The 14,444-nt window shown below is 34.9% G+C and overlaps 1 protein-coding gene and 1 long non-coding RNA gene across 4 annotated transcripts in view; one reads left to right on the top strand and one right to left on the bottom strand.

The window, feature by feature from the left end:
- The window catches only part of LOC150098622 (E3 ubiquitin-protein ligase Rnf220-like), a 163,884-nt gene extending 156,184 nt beyond the window's left edge, over positions 1–7,700 (top strand). For all 3 annotated transcript variants that reach the window (XM_090405192.1, XM_090405193.1, XM_090405191.1), the window contains exons 14-15: positions 3,582–3,656; positions 7,264–7,700. In XM_090405192.1, the coding sequence (XP_090261318.1) occupies positions 3,582–3,656; positions 7,264–7,335 (147 nt within the window). In that variant the 3' untranslated portion in view covers positions 7,336–7,700. The remainder of the gene's footprint in view (positions 1–3,581; positions 3,657–7,263) is intronic.
- Positions 7,701–7,757: 57 nt separating this feature from the next.
- The window catches only part of LOC150098623 (uncharacterized), a 42,963-nt gene continuing 36,276 nt past the window's right edge, over positions 7,758–14,444 (bottom strand). The window contains exon 2 of the long non-coding RNA XR_016549511.1: positions 7,758–8,381. This is a non-coding gene — a long non-coding RNA (uncharacterized LOC150098623). The remainder of the gene's footprint in view (positions 8,382–14,444) is intronic.

Below are 14,444 nucleotides of genomic sequence, written 5' to 3' on the forward strand. Positions count from 1 at the left end.
GAAATGTGGAAAGGCAGCAGGAGTAGATGATATTTGACCAGAAGTGCTCAAGTATGGAGGTATAGAAGTCTTACAGTAGATGCACTGCATAGTTCAGAAGACCTGGACAGAGGGACAAATTTGATGATTGGAACAGAGTTCTCATAGTACCCATATACAAAAAGGGAAATAAAACAATCTGAGAATTACAGAGGTATTTCCCTACTGAGTGTTCCTGGTAAGATTTATGCAACTGTACTTGAGAAATGGTTGAGAAGGATTGTGGAAGGGAAGCTTGATGAAGAACAAACTGGATTCAGGCCAGATAGAGGCTATTAGGATCAGATTTTCACTTCTCAACAAATAGTTGAGAAATCATGGGAATATAACAAAGATCTGTATTTAAGTTTAGTAAATCTCGAAAAGGCATATGACAAGGTGCTAAGAGAGAAGCTATTCAAAACACTACAGTTATGTTGTGTCAGTAGGTCATTATATCAAACGAACTTAGTCTTTGAGTTGTAAATCAGCAGTTAGAATTGAAGAGAGTACAGGAAGATGGTTTGATATTAAATCTAATGTCAGACAAGAATGTACATTATCCCCTCTGTTATTCGTTATCCATATGGATCACATTATTGAGGAAAGTGGTATTAAACCTTATATCAAAATTGGAGATGGTAATCTCAGCTCTTTACTTTATGCAGATGTACTGGATTTATTTAAAAGTATAAGTCTGCAAGATCCCTGATTAAATTGAATAACTGTTGTAATAATTTTGGTGTGATAATCAGCAATAACAAGATAATGCCAGTGAAAATAGGCAGAAGCTTAGAAATATCAACTGCATCATGAATGGAGAACCTATAGAACAAGTGAAACATTTCAGCTCCTTAGGCACAATTTTTAGTGAAGACATTAAATTAAATATTTAAATGGACAACAGAATCAAAAAAGCCAGTATGGTAGGAAGTCAGCTGAATGAATTTATATGGAATAAGAGAGAAATTAGTGAAAACACTAAATTAACTTTATACAAGACAGATTTCAAAGGCAGTGTTCAAACTAATTTTAACTTATTGATCTGAGAGCTGGGTCAGAAGTAAAACTCTTGATCAAAGACTAGAGACCACAGATATGAGAGTCCTGAGAAAAATTAGGGGCATGAACAGATGGCATGAATGCAATATCATATTAAAAACGAGGATATTAGGAAGAACTTGACATTGTTAGCATCCAAGAATGTGTTAGCAGAGCTAATCTCAGGTGGTATGGTCACTTAAACTGAATGGGAGAGGAAAGATTAGTGAAACAAGTGTTCTCTGTCAGGTTGGCAGGAAAAAGACCCAGAGGAAGACTAAGATATAGGTGGATTCATACAGTAAAAAGTGACTTAGAAGACAGAAATATAAAATCTGCTAATGTTAGTCTTGACAGATAACAGATTGATTTGGAGGAAAATTGTTGATAGAAAGTTAGTAATGATGTAAGTTCATGTAGTACTATCATAATATCTTGTACACACCTTGAGGGTACATGTCAAGAATTTGATGTTGCTATGACTAAATTATAGTCACTTCCAACATCAGCATATGGGAAATATTTAGTTCTTTAGTTGATATTCTTATAAAAATTAAATATAAAACCCGTATAATTAATTACGTTTTATCAGGTCCATTTTTGTGATTATAGTGAGATCATTCACAAAACAAATCCTATTAGTTTCATACTATCATTTGTTTCACCTAATCCAAAATGATCAACAAAGGAGACAACATTCCTTCCTAATATATCTATTCTGATTTTTACGTTCTAATTCCTTTGTACTATTAGAAAGTGTTTCTTTCAGTGTTTCACAGATCTGGTTATTGAGTTGGTCAGAAATGAGATCCATTTCCTGACCATCATATGAGGTTATTGGTGCATATACTTATATAACAGATATATTTAGTGGTTTACTCTTTATTATTATAAGTCTACTGTTCACAGGTTTCAAAAGTATGATACTGTGCCTAATATATATTTTTCTTTTTAATGTTACCACATGGCAAATTATTTGCAAACCTATAGTACCTTTTTATACCATGGGTGTGCTAGGGTTTTTTTTTCTATTTTCATCAATTTTTATATATTTTTAAATTTTATTTTTACAGTCCCAGAAACCCTACTTTAGAGACCAAACATGGAACTTTTTCCATCTTGCCTCACATATACCAATGATGGACCATTTATAGTATGCTGGTTGTTGTAGAATCTTGAGCTGATATATGTTCTAGTCATAAATTTGTTTTTCAGATGAAATGCCCATTTAAATATTTTTATGTATGGAAAGGAAATACTGCTATTGTTAATAATGCTCCTCTTGCCCTCTGTCTTCCTTAAAAATACTATACTTTCACATTTGGTTCTTCCCATGAAGTCTTATTTCTGTCCACCCATTCCTGAATTAAAGTTTTTACCAGGAGCATATATTCAGGGTGTGTGCACCACATACCCAGGAAATGCATGAAGAAATAATTCTTGTGCAGTTATTAATTTTATGAATAGTTTTCAAGACATTTATACTATGACTGTAAATCAGATAGGGTGAGCATTGCCATTGAAGCACACATTGATTAGTCATACGTGAAGTGAGAGGAATGCAGGCAAGTGGGTTTTTTCATCCCGTAAACTCAAGAAAAATCTACTGTAGAACCCACACTATTTTCAGACATTGAAAAAAAAAAAAAAAAGTTTTAGGGTAGGTACCACAAGATGGCAGCACTTGTTAACCATCTCTTCACTGCATGCTGCTTAATTAGTGATAGCTTTGGACCAGCTATCTCTGATTGCTAGCAGTGGATATTGAACTGCCCACTCAATCTCCAAAAGTTAGATAGGGCTAAAATGGCCTTGCCTACTCCTTATAAGGGAATAAAAGGTGTTAGCTGATTTTTTATTTTTTTTCTATGGAAAGGTCATTGTTATCAGTAGCACATTTTTCATGATCTCTCCTGGTGTCTCCAAAAGAAGACTCAGTCCTTGTTTATCTGGGCAATGACCAATTGGTCATGACATTTGGTAATGTTTCCCTTCATCTAAATAGTAGGTGATTAAGAACAGGTGCTACCCATCTCCTCTCTGTCTTTGCCTGCAAGCATTTTGCTGGACAAAGTAGAACAATCTTCATGTTTTTATTGTAGCTGTATTGATCATAAGGCTATTGATAATCAGTACAGCTACAGTGATGATTTGCATCATAAGGTGATTTAAAAGTTAAGTGGTTTATCTCAACTATCTCTTTATGCTGATAGTGAAGGGTGGGGGGTACAAACTGTTTCTGACATTCATAAACCCTGCATTTTTTTGAAGTCATAATTACAATGTTCTGTTTTAATACAAAGTGCATTTAATCTAATATTACTTTAGCAGTAATTCTTAATTGGCATTTTAATTTTATTTTTATTTTAGCTTTAAAAAATTAAAGCTATATAATAATTTATATAGCTTTGGCATAAACAAGTTTCTTATTCTCAGACATTTATTTAAATGCATTAAATGAAAAAGCTATCTAATAACATTTTTGTAAAATTGATAAAATTTACTTAATTTTTACTTTTTAGGAACCATATACAAAGCCACTGGTATCTGTTAGTTGCTGGCATGTACATTGTGAAGAGTGTTGGCTGAGGACACTGGTAAGATTTTAAATTAACTATTGTATTTTATATATATATACACATTTTATTTCAAATTTCTTTAGTTAAATAAAAAATAAATTTCTTGACAACTAAGAACTGAATATTATTTTAAAGGTGATGTAACATTTATTCGGTTATATCAATAGCTGATTAATTTTACCACAGATTATTTGCCTGAAAGGCTTCATTCAAAAATCTCATCTGTGTGGAGAGGCATTTTAAATATTTTTGAGCAGCTGTGATCAATCCTAATTCAGTAGGGAATTATCATTTGTACTGGTTGACATTTGCTTTAGATATGTTAACAACAACAGCCATCTATACAAGTCCAAACTCGCTGAGCTTTCTTTTTTGATCAATGATCCCTCTCTCACAGACCCACTCCAACCACTGTTTCTATTGTAGTTAATTCAATGAATGTAGGTATTTTTGAGCCATCCACCATTCTTCCACTTTCTGGTAAGCACCTATAATAATACAAGCAGCAAGTTGCCTAACATCCATTTACAATCCAGCTACAAATTCATTTTCTCCACCACCTTTGATAATATTCTTTTGATTATTAATATTCAAAAGAATATTAATAATCAGGTGTTAACAGCCTCCTTTCTCAATCCCATATGTGGCAGTCATGTGACATAGGTTTTACTTCTCATGTGAAAGCTGCTGTTTAAAAAAACAAAAAAAAGTGCCTTCACCAATCCACCAGTATTATCGTTCATGTTTTTATGATTTCAAACAGTTCCCTGTTATAGAAGTATAGAAATATTTTTTATTTATAGAAAATCCATACATAAAGGAAGGAATTTATATAAGCAATCACATAATACATTCCAACAGTATGGCATCCTCAATTACACACTGAGTCAGGGCTACTTGTTCAAATGAGATGGCTCTTGAAACTAAACCTTCTGACATGTTTTAGCCAATGGCAATAAACTTACAAAATAGATAAAATATTTCAGGCATTCTCTCTCTCTCTATCTCCCCCCCCCTTTCCTGCAACCTACACACTAGATCACAGCAAAACCATTCCCATTTCTTATATTCAGGGTACATCAGAAAAGACATCTGTGTCCAAAGGTGGGTGAGGTTGGCTGGGAGATCTGCTCTGGAACAAGAATGACAGAATCCACATAGGTGATTACTAATTGACAAGTCTTTGTGAAGTGAAGCAGTTGGTATTTATTAATGGTGTTTTCCATTATTTTTGTGAGTATTGAAGTTAGGGCGATAGTTCAATTGTTGACTTTTTTTGGGAAGAAAATGGCTGGACGAAAGCTTGCAATAGTGCTTCCAGGCTGTAGGATAGATAGCAGATGAGTATCATAGCTTGAAGAGATAGTACAATAAGAGTGGCCATTAAGACAAGGAGACACTGGTATCAAGGTTACTGAGTATTTTTTTTTTTTTTTTTTTTTTTTTTAATATCAATCTGCCAAAATATCAAAGGAAGCATATCATGGAATAATGGGAAATTTGTTGTTTATACAGGAGTTGGAATAAAAAAAACTGATGTCAAGACATCTGCCTTTTCTTTAGGCAAAGGATCAGAAAGCTCTATTTGAACTGGAGGTGAGCTTAGTGCATTTGTACAGTCAGTTTTTCAATTTGTGGATTTTTTGTTAAGAGTTATAGAGCAGGGCAGACCTCAAAAAAGAATATTGGATGGATAATGAGACTGGAACAGGCCAATATGGTCTATACCTGTAATTAGTGTTATGATGATGAATTATAGAGCTATGTAGAATAAATTGAATAAGAGGGTAGAGTCTTTGAATTGAACCATTGGGAATATGAATTTTTGACTTGTACTAAAGCATTCCAAGCCAAAAAAATTCAGCATATGCCCAGTGGCTCAAGTTAAAAACTCCACCCATAGTTGGAGAACCATGATTTGGTCAAGGGTTTGAATGGAATGGGTGTGGGGGAGAAGTAAAGTACTCATTGCAGTGACAATTTCTGTTATTAGATTAGATTAGAGCAAGTGCTAGGATTAGAGTGGAAACAATAATCAGACCATGGAAACAGGGTGTAGAAATCCCCAATTGGCAGGAATTCTAGTGAATAATATGTATAATCATTACTGACAGCAAACAGTTCAGCTTCTCTTCCAGCTTCATCTGTCTTGGAAAATGGAAACCAGTCTAAATTGTGAAATCACCTAGAAAGATTTTCTCAATATTGGTAATTAGATGGTATGTGATTGACTTCAGATAAACAGTGAAGTCATCAGAGTTAGGAGAATGGTAGAGGCAGCAGATGAAGGCAAATAAATCTGAGCCAAAGTCTATCACATAAAGGGGATTCCCAGTCTGATAATGATAATCAGACTGGTACATGGAATATCTGATATTGACATGTGCAAATCATTCCCTTCTTACAAAAGGACTCATGGAGGATGTAGTGAGAAAAGTTTGAGGTGAGATGATGCAGATGATACCAACTGTGGTTTAGTGATGAATGATATCAGGTTTGGATGTCTGTAAGGTGGTAGTGTACATCATTGATGTTGGAGAAGGCAATGAATTCATAATAGTTTGTTGGATTTTGAAGTGTGTCCTCAGACTCCCTCGAGGCACAACTTGGCAAAGTAAGCAGCAGCAGGATTATTCATCAGTTGATCAGGAAGCCTCTTGGAGAATTAAACAAGTTTGTTGTCATCTACTCTCCTGCAACAGGTCTGACAACTTGACTGCTATTTCACAACATGCTTTTAGCACAAATGGATGATGCACTGGCTCCCTGGTTAAGTATTTACAGTGTGGAGAGTAAACTAGGAGGCCCTCACTTGCACTGCATGCAGGGAGGGAGAGAGAGAGAGCTAAGGCTGGAAATCCTACTCTAGAGACTAAACATGGTGATGCCCCTTCCCACCTCCAATAAAAGGTCACCAGGAGAGTCTACCACCTAGAGGTCTACTTGTCATTTTTCCAAGTAAGATTATATCTTATACTGTTAATATATCCTGTAAACTTTATGCTACCTTAAGAACTTCAGCCTAATTGGATAAAAAGGAAGTGGGGCCACTTCATTTAAGTGATATCTATAAGGGAGGATTTTATTTTTAAATACATAGGCAGTATTTTTATGCAATACAGCACATATATGCTTAATGACTCAGCAAGGATTACTGCACTTCCTTTCTAGTCTATCTGATGTTGCTCTGTAGCAATACCAACTTCTCAGAATTTGTACCACATGGTTTGAAGTATTGCAATGCTGTTCTTTTACATATTTTTCTTATCACAAATTATCACAGTATGTCAAACCTAACTGAAATAGTTATGCAAGATACGTTGTATATTTTGATCCAGTAGCTGGATAGTGTTACTGGTGGACAATCCAGCATGAACTCAGACTTGAGCTGATATCACTGCTAAGTAATATCAGTGACAAAGCTTCCTGATACCAGAAAGTTTGTAACCTGCGTATAATGGACAAAGCTATTATGTGCAGGTTATTTTTAGGTTCTTACAAAGCAATGCATGTGAATACTGTTTAGTTTTCATAGAGAACAATTTTATTTTCATTACATTTTACTACACTACATGAAGTAAATTTCCTTGACCAATTTCTTAATTTATTTGTTTACTAAATTTAGGGAGTGAAGAAACTGTGTCCACAATGCAATATGATAACATCACCTGCAGATCTTCGACGCATTTATCTATGAGAACAAAGATTGGCTGCATTGAATACAGCTTACCAAATCTGAACTGTTGTAAATTTCTTCCACTTAAAGCACTTGTTCAAGTTGATGCTGTGCTTCCCATTTCATATTGTGATCATCACAAGAAAAATGCTCATCTTGTACAACGTGCATATATTCACCAGTGGACATTAACAAGCTTAGTCTCATTTGGCTGTCTGCTACTACAAGCAGACCAAGGAATGGAACTTCATTCCATTTTATATGTTGCTAACTACAAGAGATCTGTGATTAAAATTTTTGAATGCAGTATCTATGTGTAAAATGTTGTATTATAAAAGAAATTTAGCTTCTGTGGAACAGAAAATAAATATTTTGTTATTTGTTAATAGTGTGTATCAAAATCAATTATTGCACTTTCACTAAAAAAAAATAAAAAGGACATAGAAATATTTAACTGATTCTTTTATTATCTTGCTTGAATGCTACAACCAGTTTATATTTGTGACAGGATGATCTTTTAAATCATTAAACAACAATCAATACTTGTGTTTTTAAACTGTTAAAACAAGTGAAAATCAGGCAAGTGCAATGAATGGTTTGGTTTCTGAAAACTTTTCAAAGAGCTGGGCTTGCTTCTGTTTTGGTATCGGTATCTAACATGTTACTGTTATCTTATGCTAAATTAATAATCCTCTCAAGATTCTATAGCCAGTTCTCACTATAGCATACACAGTTATAATTATCAAAATCCCATAAGCACAATACTTATCTTAAAGAAAGTTGGTCTGTTTTTGTATCTTAAACAATTTACAAAACTAATAACAGCATTAGTCCAATATTTTGCACATAATTTCACAAGTGTCTTTATCAGTGATCTGATTTAAATTGTTCTTGTTCTGCTTGAGCTGAAACATACATAGCATTCTTGTGAAATGCAGTTCTTCAAGCAGCTCCTTTCTTTTTTTATAACTTGGATTTTCGAATCCTAAACTGTTAGCCAATCCTCGTTCATTCAGTAGCCAGTAGATGCTGACTGCTAATTTAAATCAAATAATTATAGAAGTGCACTGGAAAGACAAGAAAATTAGCAAGGATTAATAATATGGTGTATTCAAAACATGCTAAATTTGCATTAATGAGTTATCCCTAAAGCATTATTTTAAACCACGTAATTACTGAATTTTACATTATATACCAGTAATATAGTCATCGCTGTTATTTTTACCACACAACAGCTGGAATTTGAAAAATTTTATTAATCAATCAACATTAATTTCATGAAATTAGTGCATTTCACATCAGGAGACAGTGAATTTTGCCTGATTTTTATTTTATTCACTTGAGGAATAATAATAGAAAGCCTGCATGTGCCATGAAGGTATCTACTGATTTGTGATCCTCTAAACTACAGGCAACCACGTGAGAAGACTAGACATGATGTATTATTCATTGTTTCTTGTGGCACTGTTGAGTGTTTTATCATTTCAGCTGATTCCTTAAACGCTCTTGAGAAAAATCTGTAATTTATATAAAGTGCAGCATTTCAGTTGTATGTGCCAGTCCTGATTTGTATTTTCTTTTGTTCTCCACATCCTTCATGTGTTCAGGCTTCCACGTCTTTACCAACCTACATGTTTGTCCAATGCAGTGCAAACATTGGATTTTTTGAATGGTGAATATCTGGAACAGTTTAGACAGGCTCACCTATGAAAAATCAGAACACAGTTGGTAAAGAAACAATGAAGAGAAAACTATAAACCCTGATTGACGAGCCTTTCATGTAGTAATTGTATGGTTTCTACTCTCGGAAACCATATAATTACAACAGCACCTATTTCCACTGGACACTGCTGATCTTTTCAAACATATTAATAACACTTTAATAGGGGTGCTTAAGGATCAAAGCTGTATAACTGAGAGGAGACCTCCACATAGCCTTTAAAGAAATGCAGAGAATCGACCAGGGCTTCTGACCTAATGTCCAATCCTCACCTTCTCGTGGTGCACCCTGTTGGGTATCTACCTGGATAGTGAACGAGGATGGGCTGGCAATTTGGAATTTAGCCAACCAAATTGTATTCTTATTGGCTTAAACCAATATACAAAATGATGATACAACATGACAAAATTTCATGCCGGCTGGGGCGTCGCCCAGTTAAACAAAGCCCCCCATTGTTTTTACCAGGGCGAATAGCGAAAAGTCAGCTACTGGAACAAATCTGAAAACACACCCCAACTCAACATCACCAGAATTAAAGATCGGTACTATCAACATAAGAAGACAAAGAAATGGAGCTAGCTGAGGAATTAGATAAGTACCAGATCGACATAATAGGGGTGACTGAAACAAAAAAGACAAACTGGTGAGATCTTTCTGAGCAATAAATACAAAATGTTATATTCAGGAAATGACAATCAAGGAAAAGGAGTAGCCATAGTATTCAACACAAAATGAGGCTTGCCTGCTATTCAAGAAGATGTGGGCAAATATCAGAATGGGGAATTGGACAATGAGACTTATCTGTGCCTATGGTCCGACAGAAGGTTCTACTAAGGTAGAAGTGGAAGAATTTTTTGATGCTTTAGAGAAAGCAACTGACACAATGAAAAAGGAAAAGTTGGTCCTTGTTGAGGATCTAAATAGCAGAGTAGGAAATGATTATCAGACATACAAAAATATTTTGGAAAAATTTGGAGAAAAGAGCAAAGCTAATAATAACGTGAATACCTGTTGCATTTCTGCTCAGGACATGGACTGGTTATTACTAACACCTATGTTCCAACATAAAAATGTGCACAAATTCACATGGAGAAAAGAGGCAAGGAATAATAAAAGTCTCATTGACTATGTTATAGTTGATAATGTTTTCTCTCTGGTGCAGGACACCAGAGTGTACAGAGGATTTGAAATTGGAAGTGATCACTATTTAGTCTTGAGCAGGATAAAACTGAATTTCATATTGAAAAGAATAACATGTAAGAAAGTTTTAAAGCGAATAAAAGTTGAGCAGTTCTCAGATGTGAACCGTAGACTAAAATACACAAAGATTATTGAAGAAAAAATGAAAGAGTTTGAGAACAGCAAACAAACCTTGGAGATTCAGTGGCAAGCCTTGAAGAAAACCCTGAACTCCATGGTGGACACAGGACGTTAAAGAGGCAGTTAAGGAAATAAGAAAGCATATCAAAAGTTCCTGGCAAATAAGTCAGCTTTTACTCTTACAGAATACAGAGACAAATGTAAGAAAGTGAAACACTGTGTAAAACTAGCTAAACAAAAGTCATGGGAGGACTTTGGCAAGAACATAGAAAATAAATATCAAGAAGGTGGTAAGATAATCTGGAGGTTGTTGAAGAAGCTTAGAAATGGAGGAAAGAGTGCTGTAAAAGGAGTTAGAGATGATGAAGGTGACATGAAAATGGGAGAAAAAGATATCCTTGAAGTATAGAGTAATTACTTCGAAAAATTACTAAATGAAACAAGCAGTGATAGCACAGTGGTAAAAAACACTCAACAGGCATACAGTCAAGAATACATTCCATACTTGAAGTAGAAAAAGCCATCAAAGGCTTGAAATGTGGAAAGGCAGCAGGAGTAGATGATATTTGACCAGAAATGTTGAAGTGTCGTGGTATAAAAGTCTTACAGTGGCTGCATTCCATAGTTCAGAAAGCCTGGACAGAGGGGATGAATTCCTGACGGTTGAAGTAGAGCTCTAATATACCCACATGTAAAAAGGGAAATAAAACTGAATGTTCCTGGCAAGATTTATACAAGTATACTCAAGAAACGGTTGAGAAGAATTGTGGAAGAAAAGCTTGGTGAAAAACAAGCTGGATTCAGGCCAAATAGAGGCTGTCAGGATCAGATCTTCATTTTAACGACAAATAGTTGAGAAAGCATGGGAATATAACAAAGATCTGTATTTAAGTTTTGTCAATCTGGAAAAGACATATGACAAGGTGCCAAGATAGAAGCTGTTCAATATGCTACAGTTATATGGTGTCAATGAGGCATTATATCAAGCGATACTTAGTCTTTATCTGAGTTGTAAGTCAGCAGTTAGATTTGAAGGAAGTACAGGAAGATGGTTTAATGTTAAATCTGGTGTGAGATAAGGATGTACATTATCCCCTCTGTTATTCATTATCTATATGGATCGCATTATGAAGGAAAGTGGTATTAAACATGATATCAGAATTGGAGATGTTAATGTCAGCTCTTTGCTTTATGCAGACGATGTTATACTTCTAAATAAATCCGCTACAAGTTTGCAAGATTACCTGACTAAATTGAATAACTGTTGTAATAGATATGGTATGAAGGTCAGCATTAAAAAGACAATGAAAATAGATAGAATCGTTGAAAATGTCAACTGTGTTGTGAACGGGGAACAAGTAAAAAATTCCAGCTACTTAGGCATGATTTTTACTGAAGATGGTAAATTAAATATGGAAATAGACAACAGAATCAACAAAGCTGGTATGGTAGGAAGTCAATCGAATAAATTTAAAATGGAATAAGAGAAAAATTAGTCGGAACACTAAATTAGCTGTATACAAGATGGTGTTCAAACCAGTTTTAACTTTATGGATCTGAGAGCTGGGGCAGAAGTAAAACACTTGACCAAAGACTAGAGACCGCCGATATGAGAGGCGTGAACAGATGGCATCAATGGCAATATCATATTAAAAACGAGGATATTAGAAAAGAACTTGACATTGTCAGCATCCAGGAATGCATTTGCAGAGCTAATCTCAGGTGGTATGGTCACTTAAACAGAATGGGTGAGGAAAGATTAGCAAAACAAGTGCTCTCTGCCAGGTTGGCAGGAAAATGACCCAGAGGAAGGCAAAGATATAGGTGGATTGATACGGTACCAAGTGCCTTAGACGACAGCAATATAAGATCTGATAATGTTGGAGTCTTGACAAGTAACAGACTGATTTGGAGGAAAATTGTAGATAGGAAGTTAGTAACGATGTAAATTTTTCATGTAGTATTATCATATCCTGTACACTCCTTGAGGGTACATGTCAGGAATTTGATGATAGCACTTTTTTTTTTTTTTTTTTTTCAAATTCCAAGAGGAATATTTTGAACAGAAGGAAGGATTGACAATAGGTTCATCCCTTTCTTCTCTATATGCAAATTTGTTCATGAAGTGGTTGGGAAGAACCCTTTACAGTACCAGTGAATGTGACCTAAAGCTTGGTTCAAATACATCTATGACATATTCAGGGGCAGCTCATGCATAGGCACTGTGTAACTGCAGCACCCCCAATTTTTCTCGATATATATTTAATTTATTTATATTTGCTTGTAATATTTAATTTTATCATCAACAAACCTATACAATTCTCTTATTTTGTATATAAAATAATAAAAATTCATCTTGTAGCACTTAGGAGGGCAAAGGATGCTAGCAGCACTGTGTTTACCACAGAGCCACATATGCATCTCATGGTGAGATGCAATGCGACACTGTCTGTCGTGCAGTTCCACTGTTTATATGCAGTTTGCGCCAGTAGTAGAGTGTTTGTAGTGCTTATCGTGTTTACTCCGTGTCTTTAAATATTTGGACATTACAATTAAAGACATTACATTATTGGGGTTATGATAATGGATTTTATTAAGTAATTTTGAATTATACTAAACTATATAATTTTATCTATAATAAACAATATTTTTAATGTTTTTTTTTAATTTTTACCATAATTTTGATATTTTATCCAAACACGTATACACTGTACTTACAGCGTGTATGTATATTTCGAAAGTTGCAGCACCACCATGATTTCAGGCCAAGCTGCCACTGGACATATTCATCATTTGGCCAGGATACCTGAATAATATTCGTTTTTGAATTGGAAGTCAACAGGTCATTACTGTTTTTAGACACTCAGTTTACAGGATACCAACAACTTTTTCCAGCATTATTCATACCCTACACGATTAGAGCTTACAAAATCTCCACTAATATAGATAAAAGAAACCAAGAGCTCAATTTCTTCAGTACCATTCTGTCAAAGAATGGTTCCTTCCTGATTTACATTTACACATAGACCCACACTTGACCATGGAGGCATTCGAAACTAATCTGATGGAATGGGGGCAGTGATCCTTATTCTTATAGCTGCATGTGTTCTTCTGACCAGTTTGCCTGTTTTGAGGGACAAAAAAAGTTTCCAAGATAAAAATCCCACCTCTGCATGAGACTGGCTCGCTCACCATTTTATTGAAAACACCTGATATAGGTTCTTCACATCATACAGGATTCAGACCTGGATCATAATAAACCAACTGACCATGAAGACTCAGAATTTTGTTGACCACTTGTTTATGTCAACCTTCAAGACAACTGGATGAACAAGTGGCACTGATAAGACATCAAGGCTAGTACAACAGTATAAAGGTTGCCTTTTAACCCATCAACAAGATCTGTAATTTCCTGAAACCTCCAAACTTTCCCATCTAACACTTAAACTTGATTTTTACAAGATCAACTGTACCTGTGGGTTGTACTACATTGGACAGACATTCTGGTCAGGAGAGAAGTCTGGACTAAACACATCAAGGACGTAGAGAATGAAAAAAAATAATAATCAGGACTGGCAGCACTTACAACCAAACTAAACATCAATGGCAACCAACTGAAATGCTCCACATAGATTACAGATTTTTCTCAAAGAGCATTCAGGGAGTTAGCTGAAATGATAAAACACCTTTAAAAGTGCAATAAGAAATAATGGATGATATTCATCAAATCTGGTCTTGCATTAAACACAATATGCATGTGGTTGCCAGTAGTTTTCAAAGCACCACAAACCAGCAACTATCTTCATAGCACATGTATGCTTTTCATGATTATTCCTATTTTCAAATATTTCATACTGAATGTGATTTTTATTTTAATTTATTCACTTATGTCTCCTGATGTGAAACACATGAATTTCACAAACTATTTCAAATTTCATTTCTTATGTGGTAAGAAGACCAGCAACACAACTGTACACTGCTCAGAAACAAGTCAATGGATGCTGTAGTGTGAACAAACAGCCATAGTGCCCAACTTAATAAGATGTAGGAACTTCTGATAAGAAGTTCCTACATCTTATGCAATCCTACA

The sequence above is a fragment of the Typopeltis vanoorti genome, chromosome 15, assembly GCF_054136105.1.
Source record: "Typopeltis vanoorti isolate ZY-2024b chromosome 15, IOZ_Tvanoo_1.0, whole genome shotgun sequence".
NCBI classification, from domain to species: Eukaryota; Metazoa; Arthropoda; class Arachnida; order Uropygi; family Thelyphonidae; genus Typopeltis; species Typopeltis vanoorti.